Source organism: Dendrobates tinctorius, unplaced genomic scaffold (assembly GCF_039654945.1).
Source record: "Dendrobates tinctorius isolate UK_male_01 unplaced genomic scaffold, ASM3965494v1 ptg000007l, whole genome shotgun sequence".
Taxonomy (NCBI): Eukaryota; Metazoa; Chordata; class Amphibia; order Anura; family Dendrobatidae; genus Dendrobates; species Dendrobates tinctorius.
This window is the reverse complement of record NW_027361675.1, coordinates 39734366-39761468: the sequence shown is the minus strand read 5'-3', so window position 1 is coordinate 39761468 and position 27103 is coordinate 39734366. Positions and strand designations below refer to the sequence as shown.

Sequence of the window (27103 nt, the reverse complement as noted above, 5' to 3'; positions counted from 1 at the left end):
GAGGAGTGTGAGTGAAGGGCTTGACATCAGCTTAGGGCTTAGGAAACCATTGGTCATGGGGGGCGGAGTTACAGGGAAATGGGAATGATATAAATTTAACAGGAGGGTTCCAGAAAGTTCCAGTCCCCAGGGGGAGCTCAAGTGACAGGAAGACTACTACAGTTTGTGCACTGTGAGGAAACCAAACCAGGGGGACTGAAGAGAGAGAAAGTCAGGGGGGTGGTCCTGACATAAAGTACCGCAGTATAGACGAGGCTCCGGGTGTAGGACACCGTATTTGGAACGACGTTTGACCAGTAAAATTACTGTTGGTGCACAGGCCTACGGCGGCCACAGTGACGGCGCTGTCAGAAGCGTCGCAGAGTGTAAAGGGGGACGGTACGTATATATACGTCCCTGGAGAAAGTACGGAGTTAAATGTGTTCTGTAACTGGAGAACTGTGAGGACAAGTGCGGTGTGCAGTGAGGCCGTCTGGCGGACGGCGAGAGAGAGAATAAACTTGGACCTGTTGCACCCGAAACTTGCCTCCAGCTTGTGTCTGTACGTCACTGCGTGGTATCCAGAGGAACCACCCCCCAGCCCGGCCCACCGACTCTACACTTGGCGTAGTCGACAGGATCGCCGCCGCTAATACTTCATCTTCTGCGGCAGGCCTGCCCCAAGGGATGGAAAAAGACTCAGACTGCTCTGTGTGGATTATAAGCACCTGTGGAATACAAATCACCCACCTGTGGATTACAAATCGGGAACGCTGTGGAGGATCCATGTTGTTAACAGAGGATCTGGGGCGGTACCAGGTACTGTGCAGGATGGCGGTGTTACTTCAATGCAGAGGAGAGGTCCGGGTGTTTACAGTTGTTCAGAATGGACTAGGACCCCCTCCAATGTACCCCAGGGGGAGGTGGTATGTACCCGGAGGCCGATGCTCCCATACACTGGATCCTGGCAGATGGGTGGAGAGGCCTGCCACGACCCCACCCAGCATAGGGAGTGGCACAGAGGAAAGGCTTGGCTGCGGCTGCTTGGTGCCATTCGACTGCTGCCCAACAGACGGTATGAGACGCTGTGGGTGTCGAGGCATCGGGTGCCTGGAGTGGCGATGGAGGGGGGAGGTCAAGCTTCGCCAGAAAACGTTCCCCTCAGAGTCACGGGCAGGCAGCTAGATTTTGAGTGGAGAAGTGGAGTCTGTGAGGAACCAGTGGGAGCAGCCACCGAAGTTACCAGCAGAGAGCCTCCCTGCGGAGCCCTTGAGCCTGGAGACTAGTCCTGCCCAATGGCAGGGTGAAGAGCGGAGACTGCGGAAAGAGCCGCGTGATGACGTGATGGGGGCCACTTCGCTGGGAAAGGTGAGAGTTCCCCCGGCCCCGACACTGGCTCCGCAAGCGGCCCCTACCATTCAGTCACAGCACGCGACATCCTGTGTTCCCGGGAGCCCGGCCAAGGAGGGCCCTACCATCTATGCAGAACTGAGCAGGGCCTCCGCTCCTGGTCCCAGACCACCACGCCCGGAGACGCCACATCCGGTGTCGCCGGTCTGGAGTCTGACCCTAGAAGACGCCATTGCGTCCCCTCTGCCACTAGCAACCTCATCTTCAAAGTCAGCCGCTACCCCGGTTCCGGCTGAAAGTTTAGGTGCAGCCTACCCTGCGGCCGCGGCTATGCCGGCCCTGGAACCGGCTGCGGCCTGTTTGACAGGCCCTGTGGCCCAATCTCCTGAGAACATGGCTGCTCCCATCCGCCACCCGGCCCCAGCGGCTGCTGGGCCGCTGACATCATCGGCCGCCTCTGCCCCGCTCTCTTCTTCGGCGGAGTCCCGCCCACCAGACTCCAGAGCCTGCATTGTACCCTCTGTTTGGGTTGCGGAGGTTATTAAGAAGAAGAAGGCCCGGGAGCAGGAGATATGGAAACCTGCTCCATGCAAAGGGAGAGGCTGGTATGGCGGCTACGAGATCTTTGGGGCGGCTCGTGCATATGAACATCGCCAAAGGGTACGGATTCATACGGGATCTTGCGACTGGCCCTGCTTTCTCTGGGTACTGAGAATATCAACCCTTCTATTAGATTTGTTATGCTACATATTTTCCTGGTAACCAAAAACACAATAGCGTTTTGGTGGCTAAAAACCGCTTCGCCTTCTTTTTCAGATATTTTAGATAAGGTTCGGATCCATAGTTCTATGGAGAAAAGGTTTGCTCTTATTAACAATGCCTTACCCGATTATCACTCTAAGTGGGACCTATGGAACCAAAAATTTTCCTAGTCTAAAGTTACTTACTATTTGAGTTATGGTATTTACTGCTTCTCTGATTGTCTGTTTGCCTTAAAAGTATTGCAGAAAGCAGGGGCGTATCCAGGGGGCAGCCGGGGCATTTGCCCCGGGCGCAGCCAACAGGGGGCGCCATCGGGGCGCCTGATGCGGCGGTCTATGGAGGAGAGTCGAGACTCCCCGTCAGCGGCATTCTGCCGCCCCCACACTCAGATGATTCTCCCGTTCACTGACTGAGCGGCTGTCAAACTGACAGCTGGCGCAGAGAAAGTGCTGCGCGTCAGTGTACTAGCGTCTTCAGACGCCAGTACATACATGTGACTGCCACTGACTCACTTGTTCTGTAAGCGCCAGCGGCACCTCACCGCCGCTGGCACTTCCGCATCAATGAAGCACAGCAGCGTGATCAGGTCACATGATCACGCTGCTGATGTCACACGCCGGCGGCCGGCTCTTCAGAGGCGAAGACTAAAAGGCAGGGAGGCAGCGTTGCGGTTAGTGGTAAGTGCTCCAGATGGGTAATGGAGCTGAAGACACCACCGACTGTGCAAGGGAAGATTGGGGGATGGCTGCAGAGTCCCATGGAAGGGATAGGGAGGGAGGAGGGGGAATAAATTTACTGAGGACAGTGTGTGAGGACTCAGAGCAAGGCCAGGGTGCAGACATATTCATGTGGTGTGGTGGAGAAAGATGAGGAATATATGGGGGGAGGAGGGGGAAACCTGAGGACATTATGGGGGTTAATGTGGGGAAGGGGGTTAATGAGTGGAGAAGGGGGTTATTAAGTGGGGGTTAATGAGTGGGGATGGGGGTTAACTATGTGTGGGGGGTTAATGAGTGGGGATGGGGGTTAATTATGTGTGCGGGGCTAATGAGTGGGGATGGGGTTAATTATGTGTGGGGGTTAATGAGTGGGGATGGGGGTTAATTATGTGTGGGGGGTTAATGAGTGGGGATGGGGGTTAATGAGTGGGGATTAATGTGTGGGGGGGTTAATGAGTGGGGATAGGGGTTAATGTGGGGGGGGTTAATGAGTGGGGATAGGGGTTAATGTGTGTGTGGGTTAATGTGTGTGGGGGGTTAATGTGTATGTGGGGTTACTGAGTGGGGATGGGGTGTTATTTAATGTGTGTGGGGATTTGGAGTGTGGATGGGGGGTTGTTTAATGTTTGGGGGGATTTGGAGTGGGTATGGGGGTTATTTAATGTGTGGGGGGATTTGGAGTGGGGATGGGGGTTATTTAATGTGTGTGAGGGATTTGGAGTGTGAATGGGAGATGTGTGGGGGAGGGATTTGGAGTGGGTATGGGGGTTATTTGATGTGTGGGGGGATTTGGAGTGGGTATGGGGGTTATTTAATGTGTTGGGGGATTTGGAGTGGGGATGGGGGTTATTTAATGTGTGTGAGGGATTTGGAGTGTGGATGGGAGATGTGTGGGGGGGATTTGGAGTGGGGATGGGGGAGTTTAATGTATATGGGGGATTGGGGATGGGGGATTTAATGTGTGTGTGTGGAGATTTGAGGACACAAAATGAAGAGTATGTATGAGGAAACAGTATGGGGGATTGGTGCAGGCACAGTATGATGGGTGCAGACAGTATGGGGAGCAAACGGGTTAATGTATGTGGACAGTATGGGGAGTGAGGGTGATGGGATGTGTGCAGACACAGTATGGGGAGTCAGGGGAATGTGCGAGCAGACAGAATAGAGAGTGAGGGGGGTAAATATATGAGGAGACAGTATGGTGAACAGAGGGGATGTTAGAGGAGACCGCATGAGGAGGGAGGGGAATAGTGTGAGGCCACAGTATATTGCAGATATTTTTATTTAGGAGCATTATAATGACACTTCTATCTTTAAGGGCATCGTGTGGAGATTTGCTGCAGAAGACCGGAGAAGATGGACGGCTACAGAGACAGCTGTGGATGAGAAAACTCATCATGGGGTCTGACAAGAAGAAGAAAAGGATAACGACTACAGAGACGACGTCATCTATAAGGTACCAGGATGTAAATATTATTTGTGATGCTAATTCTCATGTTTTTATTTTTTAGGAGCATTAAAGGGGTTGTTCAGGTTTGTGCTGAGTCTGCAGTCATTCTATGTGACTGCAGACTTCTGAATTCTCACAGTGCTCACTGAATGCTGTGAGGATTCTCTCATGCAGGTAATTTACATACATGCGGTCACATGCTGACTAGACATGTGTGGCCTCACTCAATGAAAAAGAACAGAGTGAGGCCGGGCACGTCTAGTCGGAATGTGGCCAGAAGTATATAAATCACATACTTGTGCTGACATGACTGTACATCGGCAAGGGAGAATCCTAAAAGTGTGCAGTGCATTAGTTGTGAGAATTCAGAAGCTGCAATGTCAGGATTCAGCTCTGCAGGTTCCAGTGTCATCACATGGACACTTCACTCATATGCGATTTTCATAGTTATGGTCCTGTGACAACGAGCTTCTCTTCCTGCTTCTCTCAGTTTTTTACTGAACATTGAGAGCATTAGGAGGAGCAGCTCGTGGGTACATGGCTAAGTGTGCAAATCGCATATGTACTTGGGGGGGGCGCCGAACCAAATTCTTGCCCCGGGTGCCAGAAAGCCTAGATACGCCTCTGGCAGAAAGGTAACAAAGTCTTCACCATTTGTCCTAACGCACCATTTGTCTTATCTAATTTTAATTTATTTTATGTGTGATGTAACACTGTAGAGTAGAGTTCTCTACTTTTTATTTTTTTCCCATGTTTACCCTTCCTTCCCTGTAATATTATGAAAATTTAATAAAAATTATATTAAAAAAAAAAACCAAAACTTAAAATTAGAAAATTAACTTTTTACATGCAAAGGAAGCCCCCCAGAATGCTACTTTTCAAATGTTCTGTTGTCTATTGTTGTGGCAGCACAGTGGCTCAGTGGTTAGCATTGCAGCGCTGGAGTCTTGGGTTAAAATCCCACCAAGGACATCTGCAAGGAGTTTGTATGTTCTCCCCGTGTTTGCGTGGGTTCCCTCCATGCACTCCGGTTTCCTCTCACACTCCAAAGACATACTGAAAGGGAACTTAGATTGTGAGCCCCATCGGGGACAGTGATGATATTGTGTGCAAATTGTAAAGCGCTGCGGAATATGTTGGCGCTATATAAAAATAAAGATTATTATTATTTTGTTTTTTTTTATAGATGGGAAGACAGATGAGGACAGATGTCCTTTATTGTAATCTGTCTTAACAATAAAAAAAAACCAAGACAATAAAAATGCCCTGAAAGGGGTAAACAGATCAGAACTAATTGCTTGACAAACTACACTTCAGATTGCAAAGAAATAAAGCCCCAACCTGCCAGGATACATCTTAGGCAGGTGATCATCCTTTTAACCACCTTTCTCCTGAGGACAGTGACTGTAAATGCTGCTGACACTTAACACTCTTCCTTTTTGTTTAGGACAAATACTTTGTTCCCAGCCAGGACTGCAAGGCATGTGGCTGTAAGAGGGTTAAAAGGGAGTGTTTGTAGCAAGCTTTATGTCTCCAAGGAGAAATGTGTAAGCTATTGGTAAGGAAACAAAACACTCAGCAGCTCCTCCAGAATAGCCATTTCCACCCCTGTTGGTTGGTGGGATCCTGTGCCCTGTCCGTACACCCCACCGCAAAATGTCCTCGTGCTCAGCAAAAGATGACATGGGACCTCCATAGACAGGATACTTGCAGGTGGTCTGTCCGAAGAGACCTCAGGTTAGTATTCCATAGGAAGGAATTGGAAGTAAGCTGCTTTTATCTAAGTTACGGGTTGTCAGAAGTAATATAATTGTTTAAAAAATATTAAGTAATGACTTATAGATATTTCATAAATTAAAGTTTGTGCATTTGAAAAGTTTCCAACTTTGCCCTAAAAGTTACTTCTGGTTGAAGTTCCAATTATATTTTTTCTTTGTGTTATATAGATGATACAATACAAGCTAAATATGCGTTCAGATGTATCACAAATGAAACCACGTTATAACATTAGTGTGTGTATGTAATTTTCGTCTACACTCACTGGCCACTTTATTAGGTACACCATGCTAGTAAGGGGTTGGACCCCCTTTTGCCTTCAGAACTGCCTCAATTCTTCGTGGCAGAGATTCAACAAGGTGCTGGAAGCATTCCTCAGAGATTTTGGACCATATTGACATGCTGGCATCACACAGTTGGCGCAGATTTGTCGGCTGCACATCCCTGATGCGAATCTCCCGTTCCACCACATCCCAAAGATGCTCTACTGGATTGAGATCTGGTGACTGAGGAGGCCATTTGAGTACAGTAAACTCATTGTCATGTTCAAGAAACCAATCTGAGATGATTCGAGCTTTATGACATGGCGCATTATCCTGCTGAAAGTAGCCATCAGATGTTGGGTACATTGTGGTCATAAAGGGATGGACATGGTCAGCAACAATACTCAGGTAGGCTGTGGCGTTGCAACGATGCTCAATTGGTACCAAGGGGCCCAAAGAGTGCCCAGAAAAAATTCCCCACACCATGACACCACCACCACCAGCCTGAACCGTTGATACAAGGCAGGATGGATCCATGCTTTCATGTTGTTTACGCCAAATTCTGACCCTACCATCCGAATGTCGCAGCAGAAATCGAGACTCATCAGACCAGGCAACGTTTTTCCAATCTTCTACTGTCCAATTTCGATGAGCTTGTGCAAATTGTAGCCTCAGTTTCCTGTTCTTAGCTGAGAGGAGTGGTACCCAGTGTGGTCTTCTGCTGCTGTAGCCCATCTGCCTCAAAGTTCGACGCACTGTGCGTTCAGAGATGCTCTTCTGCCTACCTTGGTTGTAACGGGTGGCAATTTGAGTCACTGTTGCCTTTCTATCAGCTCGAACCAGTCTGCCCATTCTCCTCTGACCTCTGGCATCAACATGGCATTTCCGGCCACAGAACTGCCGCTCACTGGATTTTTTTTCTTTTTCGGACCATTCTCTGTAAACCCTAGAGATGGTTGTGCGTGAAAATCCCAGTAGATCAGCAGTTTCTGAAATTCTCAGACCAGCCCTTCTGGCACCAACAATCATGCCACGTTCAAAGGCACTCAAATCACCTTTCTTCCCCATACTGATGCTCGGTTTGAACTGCAGGAGATTGTCTTGACCATGTCTACATGCCTAAATGCACTGAGTTGCCGCCATGTGATTGGCTGATTAGAAATTAAGTCTTAACACACAGTTGGACAGGTGTACCTAATAAAGTGGCCAGTGAGTGTATATAATCTGTATCAATACATGTAAATCCATTAGTGCAAAAAATACCATTTTCAAGTTTGTAATAGGGTAAAACTGCATTTAATAATGGCAGAAATACACAATATACCGGTATGTCTACGATCTGTGTTCGATTTGCTACAATACTTTTAATAACATAATTAAAATTACATAAATATTTGGCAATTTTATCTTCTAAATCCTTTTCCTGTGTGGTTTTATTGTGGAACCTGTACTTCTATGCTTTTTGGAATTGATCATCTGTATATCTGTATGAATTCAGAAACTCCTGGAGCCACGGAAAGGTTATGGAGTCTATTTCTTGGAAGAAAAGGTTGATACGACTGCATCAACCAGAAACATCCTTCTCCTTTTACTAGTCCTCAGAAAGGTTATGTTCTGACATGCAAAAACCTCATCAAATATCACTGCTGAGATGTGGCGGATATGAGCTCCATCCAATTGATACCCTAGCATCCCAGTGCTGTGAGGTGACAGAGCTGACTGCTGAGCCATCGTGACTGAGCTATAAATAAATAAAAATTATATTATTCATTTTTATTATTATTATAATATATAATGCATGGTTTTTTTTTCATTTACATATCATATTGTCCATATTGCAACAGCTGTTTTAGTGTCCTAACCAATAATCATCAGTTAATAGAAAATTAGGAATTTTACTTAAAGTTTAATTTAAGAATAGGTATATAAACCTTTAGTTCAGTGTCTGTTTAAAATGTAACTGTCATTTGTTTATTTTCCCCATAAATCAGTAGTATAAGTGAAAACAATTTGTTTTTTAGTGTGTTTACCCCTTTTCACATGTAAAGCGCCATTGGAATAAATGGCTCTATAATAATAATAATAATAATAATACCGATAGTAACTTTGCAATATAGCTTGTCAGAAAAGTGAAAATGTAAAAATACCTCTTTCTGCTCCTGGATTGATGAATTACTCGTAGTTCACTGGTGCTATCTGTCTTCGGTAAATGCAGACTTTCAGCTCACTAAGATGTGAGAGCACAGTTGCTGCTCATAGAAGTCTATGGAGAGGGAACAAGTGAGGACACAGAGGGAGACACAAACATGCTGCTACAAGTTCTCAGGAAAGGACATTTACACCTGAAAAGTTGCTACATACAAATGTGCTTGGGCCTTTAAGTTGTATACACAGTAGACTGCCCCCTACAGTTTCTACTTTTGTAGGCCATTGAATGTGAAAACATAAGGGTGTGTACTGCATGGACGTGCAACTACTGGTCATTAGTACATTTATACACATCAGGTTACAGTAGAACAGTATCATTAATACACCAGACCAGCATTAACAGAGGTAGTTGCTTTATCTGTATTTTTGACTCTGTAGTGATTGTCTGATAAAATAATTTGTGGCCAATTTAGAAATGTAACTCCCAACTAGTTTTCCCAGCAAACACGTTAGCTGGCTGTATCGGCTGATGTATCAGCTGATAATTTGACAGGTTCTCACATGTACAAGAGAGGTAACTCGGCCTGATCTATGAGAGAGCCACCACCAAACATTTCTTTTGGCAACTTATTTCTGGGAGAACAAAGGGATCGGCAGTCCAAAATTGGATTTGCCGGACCTTTAACTCTTTCTACAAACATGGAAGTGTGAAGAAGTGACCAGGATGATGTCTGATTTCTCACCAGTACATGAGGAAATTATGATATGTTTCTGCTAATTGATTAGTTAGCAATTGCTATATCGATTTTATTTGACTTACTTCACAGGTTAAGATTATCCAAAGAACAATTTCCCACCAAAATTGTTTTTTTGTGTTTCAGATATGACAAAAAGTCTCTGGTTTAGCTCGTGACCCTCGATCCTCTTTCGGATAAGATGGTGCTCAGGTAATCTTTGGACCTACGGTGTATGCAAGTCCATTCTGACTGCAGAACTGTCTTAGATCATTTTCTCCAAAATGTCAACTCATCAAGGGAGCAGTGTGCGCAGTATCCGACCCTACAAATCCAGTGAACAGTACCTATTTGCCATGAAGGAAGACTTGGCTGAGTGGTTAAAGGACCTATACAATCTGGATATAACAGTGGAGAACTTTATTGAAGTCCTGGAAACTGGAACTTTACTTTGTTATCACGCCAATAATGTGACTGAGACAGCAGATGGATTTTCTACGGAATATCCTGACTTATGCAACAAACTTTGGCTACCAAAATGTGGAGTAACATTCAATGCTTCAGCCCAGCCTGGGACATTTTTGGCAAGAGATAATGTTTCCAACTTTATCCAATGGTGTAGGAAAGAGATGGTCATTAAAGGTAGGAAATACTAATGTAATTATAAAGACTTCCTTATTTAGACAGATGAAGTGTAATATAGTAATTATTATGAGTTTTATACTATATTTATGTGAGCTAAATCATAATGAGGATAAGCATGACATAAAAAGAGCTCACTGATGAGGAAAGTATAAGGTTGTCATTTCTAAATGGGATAAAACTTCACTATAGTTCAGAGGTGAGATTAGATTTTATCCTAGCCATAGCTAAGCAGACATGTCATTAACACAGCCGGTTATGGCTATATGGATGGTCCAGTAATCCGGCATAAGCACAAGTCATTTTCTTACCACAAATCAGCTATACTTTTTCCTCACTGGGCCTGATACATTTTTGGATCACTCTTAAAAGATCCACCAAATGTATGAGATGGGTCTGAAAATGTTAAGGTTAAAGTTCATTTTATACCATCTTCTGTTTCTGCCAGAGGTGCAGTTCCTGGATTGGCCAATATCATGAGATTAAGGCTGCATTAAAAACATGTTAATCACCCCTCCCCCCCCCACCCAATGTTAATTAAAATTATATTACAGAGCAAATGTGATAGGGGGCTTTTGCCTTTACCATATTAATGTATGTGGTAACATTTACAATGTTAGTTAATCTGTCGTTTCGCTGTATAAATGTGCTGCCCCCCCAAAAAAAAAAAAATTGATACAAAAAGATTTATGGTGTTTGTTTTTTTTCGCCACGATGTAATATTCATTTATAAACTTTCCTTTACTGAAAATGGTGCACTGCTGACATAGCAGAATTTGCCAAAAATTAATCCATTAATGGGGTTTTGTCAAGATCAGTCTTCAGGAGTGCATTGCTCCTTTGCCTCCTGGCTTTCTACTGCTCCTGACTACTGACAGTTTTGGCCGATGGCATGACTGAGCCGCTGGTCCAATATGCGTTGCTCCCCAATGCTCTTAGTAGAGTCAATTTTGCCTCTGCAGGATCAGTGGAACGCATACAAAACTAGCCAGATCAGTGATCTGGATTTTCAGGTCAGCACTTGCGACCTCAACAGTAAACAGCTTGCAAGTGCTGTGATCCCTGCCTAATAAAACAGTCTTACTGACTGCAGGGGTGGCTAGTAACCTAGGCAACGAGCAGTAAAGATGGGCAAACCCAAACAGTAAAGTTCGACGTCCGTACCGAACACCTACTGTTCGAGCATGGACACCGAACACGGACTTCACCAGGAAATCCATGTTACTGTTCAGGTTTGGCTGCCCGAACCCTGGGTGTTTGCTCTGCTGTCATGTGCATGACAGCGCGGCAATCACCGTTTCTGGTCGGCAGTGAAATGATCCCCGCTGGTCAGAGAGCAGCAGTTGCCACCCTGTCAAAAGACAGCGTGAGCGCTCAGCTGTGATCTTAGGTATAAAGTTCACTGGTGTCAGCAGATGAGACTACTGATCCCATCATCCGACACCTGCTGCACCTAATTACAGTGAAAGCAGGAGCGGCAGATGGAAGTATTCATTAGCCGCTCCTGTGCTATAAATAAATAATAAAAAAAAAAATGTTGTGGGTGCCCCTGGATTTTTGCTAACCAGCCAGGCAAAACTCACAGCTGGGGGCTGCAACCCTCAGCTGTTAGATTCAGCAACACTAGTTATCAAGAATAGAGGGGTCCCCATGCTGTTTTTTAAAATTATTTAAATAAATAATTTAAAAAAATGGTGTGGGGTCCGCCCCATTTTTGACAACCAGCTTTGTTAAAGCTGACAGCTGGGGGGCTGGTATTCTCAGGCTGGTAAGGGGCCATGGATATTGACCCCCCAGCCTCAAAATAGCAGCCCACAGCTGCCCAAAAAAGGCACATATGTTAGATGCACCAATTCTGGCACTTTGCCCTGCTCTTCCCACTTGCCCTGTAGTGGTGGCAAGTGGGGTGATAGTTGGGGGGGTTCATGTCACCTTTGTATTGTCAGGTGACATCAATCCCAAGGCTTAGTAATGGTGAGATGCACCTGTATATTGTTGATTTTTAATTTTAGTTTTATTACTGGAGATCGAGGGTTTCAGTGGAATTAGGTGAGGTTGTATGTATGGTTTAATTAGGATTTTTAAAGGAGTCTGTGTCATTCTTTCAATTGAAATACCTTTATTCTGGCTGTGTCTTTATTTACCACACAACTATAGGATTAGTAATGAATAGGTGTCTTATAGACGCTTCTCCATTACTAAACCGTGGGCTTTATGTTACCTGACAATACAAAGGTGACATCAACCCCCTCAACTATCACCCCACATGCCACTACTACAGGGCAAGTGGGAAGAGCAGGGCATTTAATATGTGCCTTTTCTGGGCAGCTGCAGGCTGCTATTTTTAGGCTGGGGGGCCGATATCCATTGCCCCTTACCAGCCTGAGAATACCAGTCCCTAGCTGTCTGCTTTAGCAAGGTTGATTGTCAAAAATGGAGGGGAACCCATGCCGCTTTTTAAAATTATTTATTTAAAAAAATTAAAAAAAAAACAGTGTGGGGACCCCACTATTCTTGATAACTAGCCTTGCTGAAGCTGACAGCTGAGGGTTGCAGCCCCCAGCTGTGAGTTTTGCCTGGCTGTTTAGCAAAAATTAAAGGGGCACCCACGTCGTTTTTTTTTATTATTTATTTACAGAGCAGTAGCGGCTAATGAATACTCCCATCCACTGCTCCTGCTCATACTGTAATTTGCGGCAACAAGTGTCGGATGATGGGATCAGTAGTCCCATCAGCTGACACCAGTGACCGGAGGTTAACTATATACCTCTTATCACAGCTGAGTGCTCACACTGTCTTTTCACAGCATGGCAACTGCGGCTCTCTGACCGGCGGGGATGATTTAACCGCCGATCAGAAGCGGTGTTTGCCGCGCTGTTTGCTGCACTGTCATGCACATGACAGTGTGGAAAACACTGGATGTTCGGGCCCCTCATTCAAGTGAATGGGGTCCAGTTTCGGGTCTGGTTACTGTTCTGGTACCCGAACCTGAACTTTTTGTAACTGTTTGGCCGAACCCGCCAGACCCGAAAATCCAGGTGTACACCCATCTCTAACGAGAAGTAAAAAATAGAATTCTAAATCTCTGTTTAGAACAAAAAGGATTTTTACTAACAAGTAAATTGTAAAGTTGCCTATTTTTCCAAGCACTTTGTGATTTTTAACCATTTATCATGTTAAAACAACTTCTTTCACTATGCAATATAGATCAATGTACTAACGTGTAGCAGTACTGATATCAAATGCAAGTTTCTTTCTCTATGGCATTAATCTTTCGTCTGTCATTTGTTATCTGCTCCATTTTGAAAACGATAAGAAGAACTAACATTGTGTTTGCAATGAGTTTTTTGGTGAGTTTTAGATTTTCTGCACCATTTTTCCACTTATTAGCTAAATTAGGTTATTTTCTTTTTTCACTGCAGTTTTTAGTGCATTTCTCCTTCGTCTCATTGGGGGACACAGAGACTGTGGGTGTGTGCTTCTGCCGTCTGGAGGCTGACACTAAGTATACAAAAAAAGAGTTAGCTCCTCCTCCGCCGCATACACCCTCGCCCCCAGACCGGGCGTAACTCAGTTTTTTGCTTAGTGTCTGATGGAGGCACACGCAGTCTGGAGCTCCAGACTAGATTTTTTTTTTTTTTGGTCTCTTTCTATGAAGATAAGATAGGGGCGACGGATCCTATAGAGAGGGTCCGATCTCCCCAAATCATCAACGGGCGACCACGTGTGAGTAGCCCTCCACGTGTTTTCTCTCCCGCACCGAGGGACACATCTGGGACTTTTCCCCAGACAACCATTTTTCTTTGTTATTTTTCTAAAGAGGTGGCAACGCATCCTGATAAAAGGATTCGGTTCCCCATGAACCCCAGCGGGCGAGCACGTGTGAGTGATCCTCCACGTTGTTACTCTCCTGCAACGTGGGAATGCATTAATGCCCCGACCACCCCTAGGTAGGACACCAGGGGTGGTCCTGGAGGCGCAGGTGAGCCAAGGGAGCGAAGCGTCGAAGACTGGTGCAGTAGCCTCCCCCTCCCGGCCCAGGGATGGGGTTGAGAGCACCACAAGCCCACGGCGCAGAAGCCACAGGGGGGAGGCCCGGCTCACCTCTCTTGTTGATGGGCGTGGAGTGTAGCCAGAGCCCCGTCGGCGGCCGCGCTGTATGGTGAGGCCCGAGCCGCCCGCCCGCTCAGTTACCGGGGAGCTCCCGCCCTCCTCCCTCGAACGCCGCACGTGTAGTGCGGCCAGCGGCGGCCGCGGTCCCCGCTGTATGGGGAGGTCCGGAGTTCCGCGCGCCCGCCCGCCGACTTCCGGGGGTAGCCGGAAGTCCCGCCCACTAACTTCCGGGGGCGGAGAGCGGCGGGCGCGCACAGACACCGGGGAGCTCCGCCCCCCTCCCTCTCCTCATTTCCTCACAAAGTGCGGCCGGAAGCCGCCGCCTATCTCCCGGAGTGCGCCGCAAGTGCCCCGACGAGTAACGCCGCACGCCCCGTGGAAGAGACGCAAGGTGGACATTACCGGTGGGTGAGTGCAACCCCGTTTCGAGTGCCGCATTAGTGGTCAAGGAAGGGGTTATCCTCCTCCTCCTACCCTACCCTGCAATATGTCTGGCAAAGGGAAAGCTCATTCTTTCCTATATGCTGTTTGCGTTTCCTGTGGGGTCAGGCTGCCTAAGGCGCAGCCAGATAAATTTTGTGAAGCCTGCGAGTCGGAGCGAGCCCAGGAGCCCCCCATTGTTGCAGAGCCCAGAAGTCAGGACCCCCCAGAATGGGTGGTGTCTTTATCACACTCTATGATGTCCCTTACAAGGGCAATTGAGTCTCTTCGAGGCCCGGGCAGGGACAAGGATGGTGGTCTGCCAGCGGAAGACAGCTCGTCCACGTCTCAGGACCCTCTGACCGTTAGAGGCCGCTCCAGCACCAGACAAGCTCTTAGCAAAAGAGCTCGTTCCCCGTCGGCCGGACCCTCTGGGGTTTCGGCGGCGGGTATTAGGGCATCTCGTTCCCCGTCGCCGAGCTCGGGAAGCGAGCAGGATGAGGGCGAGGAGGAGGGAGAGGAGGCCTGGAATCCAGAAAGCCTGGGATACCAAGACTCGGTGGACAGCCTCATTGAGGCAGTCAACCAGACTTTAGAGATCGAGGACGATGTGTCCACGGCCTCAGGTCACAAGGTCTCCTTCAAGAAGACCAGGCGACCGCATAGAAGGTTTGCCACACATCCGGAGTTCGAGGAGCTAGTCCAGAAACATAGGGAACACCCGGATAAGCGTTTTGCAATGCAAAAAGCGCCTCAAGCGAAGTATCCGTTTCCTCCTGAACTCCATAAAGGATGGGTGGAGTCGCCAGTAGTGGACCCACCGGTATCACGTTTGGCGTCAAGATCACTATTGTCGATACCCAGCGGTTCTTCTATCAAGGACCCAACTGATCGCCTTATAGAGGGGCTTGCCCGCTCAGTGTATGAGGCAGCGGGGTCGGCCCTGGCCCCCTCCTTTGCGGCTACTTGGGTGGCTAAGGCCATGGTTTCATGGGCAGACGCTCTGCATAATGCCCTCCAGGACAGAGATCTGCCTGCGGAGGTCTTGGAGGTTACAAATCAGATATCAGGGGCAAGTGATTTTCTCGTCAGCGCCTCTCTGGACGCGGCCGAGTGTTCTGCTGTGGCAGCAGCAAATGCGATGGCCGTTAGGCGAGCATTATGGCTGAGATTATGGAAAGCGGATTCTATCTCCAAAAAATCCTTGACCTCATTGCCTTTTCAGGGCAATCGGTTGTTCGGTGAGAAGCTTGATAAGCTTATCTCAGAAGCCACGGGGGGGAGGAGTAGTTTCCTCCCGCAGCAGAGGACTTGGCCAGCATTCAGGCAGACACAGAGGCGTTTTCGGCCCTTTCGTAACCCCTGGAGGGGGACTTCGGCCAGAGCATCCACCTCCGCAAATGATGGTCAGATTAGGGAAAGGCAAATCTCTTATAGAGCCAATCCGCTGGGCAGAGGCCGAGGCCGTTTGCCCAGAACGAGGGGGGCCAGATCCCAAAAGCCTCCAGCAAAATGACTCGAGGCGCTTCGTACCTACGGACGACAGGGTGGGCGGACGCCTACTAAAGTTCAGCCACGTTTGGGTCGCAGTGGCACGCGACGCCTGGGTGGCAGAACTGATATCGTCCGGGTACAAGATAGAGTTTGTCGGACTCCCGCCACGGCGATTCTTTCATTCCCGGTTTTCCGGAACAGGATCGCAGGCAGAGGGTTTGTTACAGGCCATAATGACGCTACAGCGCAACGGGGTCATTGTCCCAGTGCCAAAAAGCGAAGAGGCACAAGGTTTTTACTCCAACCTGTTTTCGGTCCCCAAAAGAGACGGGACAGTAAGGCCAGTACTAGATCTAAAAATCCTGAACAAATTCATCAGAGTCAGGCGGTTCCGGATGGAATCCCTCCGTTCGGTCATTGCAGCCATGGATCCAGGGGAGTTCCTGGCCTCGATCGATGTGCAGGATGCATATCTGCACATTCCGATTTTTCCTCCACACCAGAGGTTCCTGCGTTTTGCGATCGGAGGGCGACATTTTCAATTTGTTGCTCTGCCTTTCGGTCTGGCCACTGCTCCCAGAGTCTTTACGAAGATAATGGCGGTGGTTATGGCCATCCTGCATGCACGGGGGCATAACGGTACTACCTTACCTGGACGACCTGTTGGTAAAGGGGCCGTCGTTTCAGGCGTGCCAGGAGAATGTCAGTATCACGCTGGATACCCTGGCCCGTCTAGGCTGGTTAATCAATCGGAGCAAGTCGTCCTTGGTTCCAGCCCAAAGAATCGTGTTCCTAGGCATGATTTTCGATACCTCCCGGGGGCTGGTGATCCTCCCTCAGGACAAGGCGCAAAAAATCAAGCAAGGAGTACGCAACCTTCTGCAGCCGGGCACCAGACCCATCCGGTACGGCATGAGTGTGTTGGGCAGAATGGTGGCGGCGATGGAGGCAATCCCGTTTGCCCAGTTCCATCTCCGTCCGCTTCAGCATGCGCTCTTGTCTGCATGGGACCGGAGGCTGCTTTCTCTCAGTCATCGGTGCAAGTTGTCTCCGCTGGTTCGACATTCACTCCGGTGGTGGACTCGCGACTCGTCCCTGGTCCAGGGGAAACCTTTTCCCCCGGAACAGTGGTTGGTGGTGACGACCGATGCAAGCCTGCATGGTTGGGGAGCAGTTTTCCAGAGTCACACAGCCCAGGGGCGGTGGTCCATTCAGGAGATAATTCTCCCGATCAACATTCTGGAGATACGGGCAATACGATTGGCCCTGCAACATTTCCAGCGTTTTCTGAGACACCGGCCGGTGCGCATTCAGTCGGACAATGCTACAGCAGTAGCATATGTCAACCATCAAGGGGGCACGCGCAGCCAGGCAGCCATGCGCGAGGTCGGGCTGGTACTGCGTTGGGCAGAGAAGAACCGCGTGGTAATTTCAGCGGTGCACATTCCGGGAGTCGAAAACTGGGCGGCAGATTTTCTCAGCCGACAGAGGGTCGCGGCAGGGGAATGGTCCCTGCACCCCGAGGTTTTTCAACAGATCTGCCAACGGTGGGGGACACCGGACGTGGACCTTATGGCATCCAGAGAGAACGCCAAAGTACAAAGGTTCGTCGCTCGATCCCTCGACCCGCAGGCAATTGCAGCAGACGCTCTGGTGCTTCCGTGGAGCCAGTTTCGTCTCCCGTACTTATTCCCCCCGCTACCTCTCCTTCCAAGAGTCATCAGGAAGTTAAGGAGAGAGAAGGTTCCAGCAATTCTGCTGGCCCCAGACTGGCCTCGGCGGGCCTGGTATGCAGATCTGGTTCAGCTAGTGGTGGACGTACCCTGGCGTCTCCCAGATCGGCCGGACTTGCTGTCCCAGGGGCCGATCTACCATCCGAACTTAGGGGCCCTGTGTTTGACGGCGTGGCCATTGAATCTTGGCTGTTAACACAGGCAGGATTCAGGCGCGATGTGGTAGCCACGATGGTGAGTGCCCGAAAGCCTTCCTCGGCGAGAGTATATCATCGGACTTGGGAAGTTTTTTTCCGTTGGTGTAGGGATCGCGGAGTGGCTCCTCTGTTTTTTTCGATCCCCAACGTACTGGCTTTTCTGCAGGCAGGGCTGGACGCAGGATTGGCTCCGAGTTCGCTCAGAACGCAGATCTCGGCTCTGTCGGTGCTTTTCCAACGAAAGGTCGCTTCGGTCTGGCAGGTTAGGACGTTTATGCAGGGGGTCGCACATTTAGTACCCCCCTATAAGGCGCCGACGGAATCATGGGACCTGAACTTGGTGCTCAGGGCCCTTCAAGAGGCTCCTTTCGAACCGTTACAAGAGGTTTCCTTACCTTACCTGTCCATGAAGGTCGTTTTTCTGGTAGCTATTACGTCTATTAGGCGGGTTTCGGAATTGGCGGCTTTATCTTGTAAACCGCCGTTCCTGACCTTTTATAAGGATAAGGTAGTTTTAAGGCCAGCTCCTCCCTTCTTGCCGAAGGTTGTCTCTGCATTCCATATCAACGAAGACATTGTCTTACCCTCGTTTTGCCCGGCACCGGTGCACAGGGTAGAAAAGGCATTGCACATCTTGGATCTGGTAAGAGCTCTTAGGAGGTATGTGACAAGGACAGCTCCTTTCCGCCGGACAGACTCTCTATTCGTGATCCCAGAAGGGCGGCGGAAGGGGCTCGCTGCGTCCAAAGCGACTTTGGCCAGATGGGTTCGCCTGACGATCCAAGAATCTTATGAAATTAGTGGCACGCCGGTTCCGGCAGGGATCAAGGCACACTCGGCTCGAGCAGTGGGTGCCTCATGGGCACTGCGACACAAAGCTTCAGCGGAACAGGTGTGCAAAGCAGCTACCTGGTCCAGCTTGCATACGTTTGTCAAACATTATAACGTACATACCCAGGCATCCTCGGATGCATGCCTGGGAAGAAAGATTCTCCAGGCAGCAGTTGCGCACCTCTAATCAGGGGCGCAAAATAGCATGGATTGGGTGAGCTAAGATCCCGCCCAGGGACTGCTTTAGAACGTCCCACAGTCTCTGTGTCCCCCAATGAGACGAAGGAGAAACATGGATTTTTGTGAGTACTCACCGTAAAATCCTTTTCTCCGAGACGCTCATTGGGGGACACAGCACCCACCCTACTAGCCAGTTGGCTTTTGCTTATTTTGAGTTATACAAATCCTTATGTAAGGATCAGGGTGGTCCCTTTTCCAGACGTATAATTTCTTGCCTGAATTTAAGGCGCGTTCTCCTACTGCTTATGCACTAAACTGAGTTACGCCCGGTCTGGGGGCGAGGGTGTATGCGGCGGAGGAGGAGCTAACTCTTTTTTTGTATACTTAGTGTCAGCCTCCAGACGGCAGAAGCACACACCCACAGTCTCTGTGTCCCCCAATGAGCGTCTCGGAGAAAAGGATTTTACGGTGAGTACTCACAAAAATCCATGTTTTTGCATCGGGGGGTCAGTAACAGCCCAAAAGATTACTGTAATTATTCCAGAAAATGTAATAAATTATAGCAAAAGTTGACTCCATGTAGATTTTAGATAAAGGATGTGGCGCATGCACCGCCATCTTACTTGAACAGGTTTGTTTGCCTAATAACACGCGAGTCCTAATGAGTCCATAGTATTTTCTGTCTGTCTTCCCATCAAGTTCCATCATTGAGAAACGGGAAACAATTTTCACTTATGATTCCCAACATTTCAGTGGGAAAATAAAATACTCCAATAAATCCTTGCTAGTTTTCAATTCAATCCTTTGTTCCATGGGCAGATAGGACAACCTTTTTGCGATAAATATTATATAATAACTTTTTATACAAAAATAGGTGGAACATAAAAAATATTCCAAGTATAAGCTAAATAGATTCACAAGGCAAAAAAAGATTTAATTGATACTCCTGAACACAGATCATCTTGCTCTCTGTTCAAAGAAAAGGTGCCATCAAAACAATTGAAAAAAATTTAAAGTATTATTATTTTCAAGTTAAAAAAATATTATATTTGTTTTTAATGGAGTAAAATATTAAAAATAATTTTAAAAGGTTTGATATTTCCACTTTTAAACACTAGGGGGAGCAGCTGCTGAAATTTTCCCTGAAAACCTAGTGTACAGCTAGCTCACTAGCTCACATTACGACTGCTGTAAATATGGGCAGGATCTGCTCACATGTGTGTGATGTCACTCCTCGCCTTCCCTTCTGGGCGTCTGTAAAAGGATAAGAAGATGAAGTTTAGGATCACAGTGCGGAGCCATTTTGCTGGTGACTGCAAAGTGATACTGGCAAGTAGACAGTCACCGACGACAGACAGCAGGGCTGATTCTGTTAGTTGATGCTGCTCGCTGTTTCATAAGCTGAGATTAGAAACGTGGAGTGAATCACGTGTGCGATTAGATACGTTTAGTGTAACACGCTGGGATTAAATACAGAGCTAAGTGTAGTATATCACATGATGGGATTAGATATTGGTCTCAGTGGAGTGTATCATACAGCATGGGATTAGATACATCCATCCAGTTTTATGCTAGCATTGGTGTAAGTAGGGTCACAAATTACACCTCTCCTCCCACAGAAGTGTACAGCGCGGGAGTCATACATTACACCACTGCATCCATAGAAGTGGACGGAACGGGGTCACACATTACATGACTGTTCCCTTAGAAATGTGTGACCCTGCTCTGTCCACTTCTAGGAGAGTAGTTTAGTCTCCTTAAAGGGAATCTGTCAGTAGTGTCAACATTTCTAAGCCGTCTATATGGGCATATAGGGCATAGGAAGCTGAAAAAAATAATATCTGTGATCCAATGTCTTATTCCAGTGAAATCCATGTTTTTCTTAATATGTAAGTGAGGTCTATGGGCTGGGCACTGATCTACAGAGCTTGTTTTAAATGAAAGGGGCATTACCTGTGTGAGAAATATACTGTAGATCAGGAGAGCAGACTGTCAGTCATTACATGTCTCACATTGGTAACACCCCTTTTATTTAAAATAAGCTCTGGAGGCAGATTCTCAGGGAGATCTGCGTTTGGCTCATAGATCTTAACAGCTTATTTACTTATTAAGAAAAATGTGGATTTCCCCAGAAAATAATTTTGGATTACAGATATTTCAATTTGTTCAGCTTCCTATGATCTATATGCCCATATAGACGGCTTAGGATAGTTTATTTTAATGACAGATTCACTTTAAGATCAGAATATTGAAAAAAATGTAGAAGAGCTACACGAAAACGGTGATAATTATCTGTTCTATAAAGATATGATTTCATAATTAATGGCAGAAAAACATGGCTGTGCTTTTGGTGTGTAGTGTTTCTCCATAGTAACTAGATATTTTGAAAAAGATGTTTTTATAAAATCTGCCCAGACTGCAAGTGTCAGCTTAGATACAATTGGTCATCATAGAAACCCAATCAGATTTGTGCAGTTATACGGATATATGTAAGGAGATGGACATACTGCCCACTTTCCTCTTCAAAGATCAAGTTTAGTATTGTGATTTGTAATGTGTATTGTGACATGCATTATAGGTGATGGTGTTGTGTTCTGCCTGACAGTAGGGAAAGTTAGAGTTAATATTTGGGACTAGCCCAGAGTGGGAGAGACTAAGTTGAAGGAAAAGAGACCGTGTCCTGTCAGGTGGAGTCCAGTGTGCATCTGAAGTAGACTTAAGGTCTGGACAGTAAGTGAAACACTGGAGATGAGAATAAATGAGTAACGTGAAAGAAATTGGAACTATGTGTGGAAATTGCTCCGTATTGTGAAGGAAATGATCATAAAATTGTATACCTGCTATGTACTGTATATTATTCCCACCAAGTTATCGTTCAGTAAAAGGTTTATTTTTGACTGGTGGTATCCATTATTTGACTTGTCAACATCTGGTACTGGCCAATCCAAGTCATTGGTAACATACGGCCTTCAAAGGCGTAGCTCCCCCATAGCACAAGTCCACACACCCAGCCAAGACCCCCACTTTCATGTAATGTGTTGGGTCGTATGGGTCATAAGAAATGAGTACCTCGCTCATGGCTACCACCCCGTGCCATGTTACATATCAATAATACAAATCCTAATTTATAATTTTAAGATGAATATGCACATTTTGCCATTGGTAAGCACTGTATATTATAATCCATACTTTTTTCAATATATAATCTTTTCAGATGTCCTGATGTTTGAAACAGAAGATTTGGTTCTACGAAAAAATGAAAAAAATTTCATTCTGTGCCTGTTAGAACTGGCTCGACGAGCATCTCGCTTTGGTATGAGTGCCCCAATGCTCATCCAAATGGAGGAACAAATTGAGGAGGAAATTCGTGAGGAATTGGAATTGCCACCTGTAGAGATCCCACTCCCTAAACCACCAAGCAAAAGAAAGCTTTGTGATTTTAAAAATTTGGACCAAATGGTAAGTCATTATCTTACTAAATAGATATTACACAATGGCTTAATGTTGTATGCCACGCATAGAATGAATGTCAAACCGAGTCTACCTTTCTCCAAGGCTAGTTTTTTCTCTTTGGAAGGGCTTTTTCTTATTTGCTCTACTGTTTGCAGAAAAAAAGTGTCAAAGATAGATATATGTAAATGACGATCCTCTGTGTATTTCCCTCCACACTAATGATACATGAATGCAATTTAGAATAAAAGAAAAGTGGGAATAGTTGCCTATAGAAACACAAACTTGTTAAATGGAGTAATCTATAGTAATTAGAGATAGACGATCCTGAACAGTAAAGTACCGTAAATAGTAAAATTTGGGGTCCGTGATGAATGCCTAGTGTTCGGGCATGGACCCCAAACACGGACTTCGTCATGAAGTCCATGTTACTGTTGGGGTTCAGCACCCTGAACATCGGTTGTTTCCCTTACTGCATGACAGTGCGCGAACCACCGGTCACGGGCTTCGGCTTATGAGAGAGTACTAATCCCATCAGCCTACGTCTGTTGTTGCTTATAACAGGTTTACATTGGCGGTGCCATGATGCGAATGGGCACGGTGCTCACAGTGATCTCATTGAGGTGCTGGTGGGAACGCTGCCTCGGTTATCATCACCACTAGTCACTAACCTTATTCTTCCATGGTTTAAAGCCTGGACGGTCGCATTATGGCACTGTCTAGATTGTAAACCGCATATCGCAGACATGGATTACGGCGTGGGACATCTTCACTTCGGCTAGGTGAGCGATATGGTTGTTTTATTATTTTCTGATTTTTACATGTGACAAGGGCTTCAATGGAATGGGTGTAAGGTGAGTATAACTGTGTTTTTTGTTTTCATTTCAAATATAGGAATCAGTGTCTTTCTTTCAAATAAAAGGGGGAGACAGGGCACTTCCAATGCGTAGGTCTGTATGGAAAGTAGATGAGTGCACAGCAAGTGTTAGGCTCACCTGATAGGGTTGTGAGAGTCACAACACCTATAATCGCATAAAACAGCTGCAGCAGTCTGCACAAGGTCCAAGGACTTGGTACAAAGAGAAGGCTGGTAGTGCAATAAGAGACTGCGCTGCTGTGGTAGAATTCAAGGTATCTTTATTGCCAACGCGTTTCCTGAGCTAGTCCCAGCTCACTTCATCAGGGCATCTCATGCCCTGATGAAGTGAGCTGGGACTGGCTCAGGAAACGCGTTGGCAATAAAGATACCTTGAATTCTACCACAGCAGCGCAGTCTCTTATTGCACTACCAGCCTTCTCTTTCTTTCAAATAAAGGATTTTATTCTAGCTGTGTCTTTTTTACAAATTTAACTATGAAGTTAGTAATGGAGAGATGACAGCCTGGCAAACAATGGATGTTAGGGGCCCCTATTCATCTTTTTTAGATGTTCGGCTGAACCTAAACATCCATGGGGTCGCCCATCACTATTCGTATTATGTAGGTCAAATTCATAAGAGTATGTTCACACAGTGCTTTTTGCAGATTTTTTTCTACATGAAAAAAAGAGTGTTGGCAGAAAAATGGAGAAAGAGAAATGAAGTTCTCCATCCTCTCAGCACCTGTGGTCCGACTCTTGCAAACAAGAGAATCGGATCATAGTAAAATGACATTCAGATCACGCTCGCAACAGAGTTTGAATCAAGGATTATTTGCATATACCATCCCATTCTCTCGCAAGTGAGAATCATCTGATGCTTCTTGTGACTGTGAACGAGCCCTAATAATGATAAAAGCATGATTTTAGTAATCAATCAATGATAAAACTATATTTGTAAATCAGAGCAGGAAATATCAGAAGAAAGAGAAGAGATGGAATATAAGCTTCCTGCATAAATAAGGACCAATATACTGTATAGTATGTGGGTGGTATATCATTAACCCCTTCACTACCAAGGGTGATTTGCACGTTAACTCCCGGGCCAATTTTTACAATTCTGACCACTGTCCCTTTATGAGGTAATAACTCTGGAACACTTCAACAGATCTAGGCGATTCTGACATTGTTTTCTTGTGACATATTGTACTTCACTTTAGTGATAAAATTTATTCGCTATAACTTGCGATTATTTATGAAAAAAATGGAAATATGGTGAAAATTAGAAAATTTTGCACTTTTCAAACTTTGAATTTTTATGCCCTTAAACCAGAGAGTTACATGACACAAAATAGTTAATAAATAACATTTCCCACATGTCTACTTTACATCAGCACAATTTTGGAAACAAAATTTTTTTTTGTTAGGAAGTTATAAGGGTTAAAAGTTGACCAGCGATTTCTCATTTTTACAACAAAATTTACAAAACCATTTTTTTTAGGGACCACCTCACATTTGAAGTCACTGAGGGGTCTATATGGCAGAAAATACCCAAAAGTGACACCATTCTAAAAACTGAACCCCTCAAGCTACTCAAAACTACATTCTAGAAGATTATTAACCCTTCAGGTGCTTCACAGGAGCAGAAGCAACATGGAAGGAAAAAATTAACATTTAACTTTTTAGTCACAAAAATGATCTGTTAGCAACAATTTTTTAATTTTCCCAAGGGTAACAGGAGAAAATGAACCCCAAAAGTTGTTGTCCAATTTGTCCTGAGTACGCTGATACCCTATATGTGGGGGGGGGACCACTGTTTGGGCGCACGGCAGGGCTCGGAAGAGAAGCAGCGCCGTTTGACTTTTTCAACCTAAAATTGGCTGGAATTGAGATTGGACGCCATGTTGTGTTTGACGAGCCCCCAATGTGCCCAAACAGTGGAAACCCCCCACAAGTGACCCCATTTTGGAAACTAGACCCCCCACGGAACTTATCTAGATGTGTGGTGAGCACCTTGAGCCCCCTAGGCGCTTCACAGGAGTTTATAACGCCCGGGCGTGAAAATAAAAAATCATATTTTTTCCACAAACATGATCGTTTAGTCCCCAATTTTTTATTCTCCCAAAGGTAGCAGGAGAAATTGCACCCCAAAAGTTGTTGTCCAATTTGTCCTGAGTATGCTGATACCCTATATGTGGGGGGGACCACTGTTTGGGCGCATGGCAGGGCTCAGAAGGGAAGCAGCGCCGTGTGACTTTTTCAACCTAAAATTGGCTGGAATTGAGATTGGATGCCATATTGCGTTTGACGAGCCCCCAATGTGCCCAAACAGTAGAAACCCCCCACAAGTGACCCCATTTTGGAATCTAGACCCCCTAAGGAACTTATCTAGATATGTGGTGAGCACCTTGAACCCCCTAGGGCTTCACAGGAGTTTATAACGCCCGGGCATGAAAATAAAAAATCATATTTTTTCCACAAACATGATCGTTTAGTCCCCAAATTTTTATTCCCCCAAAGGTAGCAGGAGAAATTGGACCCCAAAAGTTGTTTTCCAATTTGTCCTGAGTACGCTGATATCCTATATGTGGGGGGGACCACTGTTTGGGCGCACGGCAGGGCTCGGAAGGGAAGCAGCGCCGTTTGACTTTTTCAACCTAAAATTGGCTGGAATTGAGATTGGACGCCATATTGCGTTTGACGAGCCCCCAATGTGCACAAACAGTGGAAACCCCCCACAAGTGACCCCATTTTGGAAACTAGACCCCCTAAGGAACTTATCTAGATATGTGGTGAGAACTTTGAACCCCTCAGTGTTTCACTAAAGTTTATACTGCCCAGGCATGAAAAAAAAAAATCCTATTTTGTGCCCACAAAAATGATCATTTAGTCCCCAATTTTTAATTTTCCCAAGGGTAACAGGAGAAATTGGACCCCAAAAGTTGTTTTCCAATTTGTCGTGAGTACGCTGGTACCCCATATGTGGGAGAAAACTACTGTTTGGGCACACGTCGGGGCTCAGAAGGGAAGAAGTGACGCTTTGGAATGCAGACTTTGATGGAATGGTCTGCGAGCATCATGTTCCGTTTGCAGAGCCCCTGATGTGGTTAAACAGTAGAAACCCCCCACAAGTGACCCCATTTTGGAAACTAGACCCCCTAAGGAACTTATCTAGATATGTGGTGAGAACTTTGAACCCCCAAGTGTTTCACTAAAGTTTATACTGCCCAGGCGTGAAAATAAAAAATCCTATTTTGTGCCCACAAAAATGATCGTTTAGTCCACAATTTTAAATTTTCCCAAGGGTAACAGGAGAAATTGGACTCCAAAAGTTGTTGTCCAATTTGTCCTGTATACGCTGGTACCCCATATGTGGGAAAAAACTGTTTAGGCACACGTCGGGGTCGGAAGGGAGTGACGTTTTGATATGCAGACTTAGATGGAATGGTCTGCGGGCATCATTTTCCATTTGCAGAGCCCCTGATGTGCTTAAACAGTAAAAAAAACCCACAAGTGACATTGATTTGGAAACTAGACCCCCAAGGAACTTATCTAGATGTGCCCCAACTAATCTAATGTTTCCAGTAAAGAAATTTAGTAGTGCATTGAGGTGTGGTACAATTTGAAGCAATCCTTCATACACAGGCCAGGTTTTTCGGGGCAGGTGTCGCATTGATAAATGGTGTCCTTGCGTATTCCGTTTTTGTAACCCACTCGGCACCTTTTTTGCGATTTACCTTTTTTTCCAGTTTGCGGGACCTCCCCCAGGGAATGCTGACCTGGTACAATACGAGCACCTTCAGTTCCGGAAGTTGTGGGGCCCGCTCCTTCCGGAGTGCCAAACAACAGGGCCTTAATCACTACCTCCTGGAACTCAAGGTACGACGTATCGGTGTGGTGTGCACATTGTGACATCAGGAATGCGTTGAGCATTGCCAATTGGACGATGTGCATGGCCAGCTTTTTGTACCACACTTTGGCCTTTCTCAAAGCATTGTACGGTTGGA

At 46.3% G+C, this 27103-nt stretch overlaps 1 protein-coding gene across 1 annotated transcript in view; it reads left to right on the top strand.

The window, feature by feature from the left end:
• The first annotated feature begins 9330 nt into the window (after window positions 1-9330).
• GAS2L2 (growth arrest specific 2 like 2) overlaps window positions 9331-27103 on the top strand; it is a 101365-nt gene continuing 83592 nt past the window's right edge. The window contains exons 1-2 of the mRNA XM_073573738.1: window positions 9331-9823; window positions 22006-22250. Coding sequence (XP_073429839.1) covers window positions 9466-9823; window positions 22006-22250 — 603 coding nt within the window. The 5' untranslated portion in view covers window positions 9331-9465. The remainder of the gene's footprint in view (window positions 9824-22005; window positions 22251-27103) is intronic.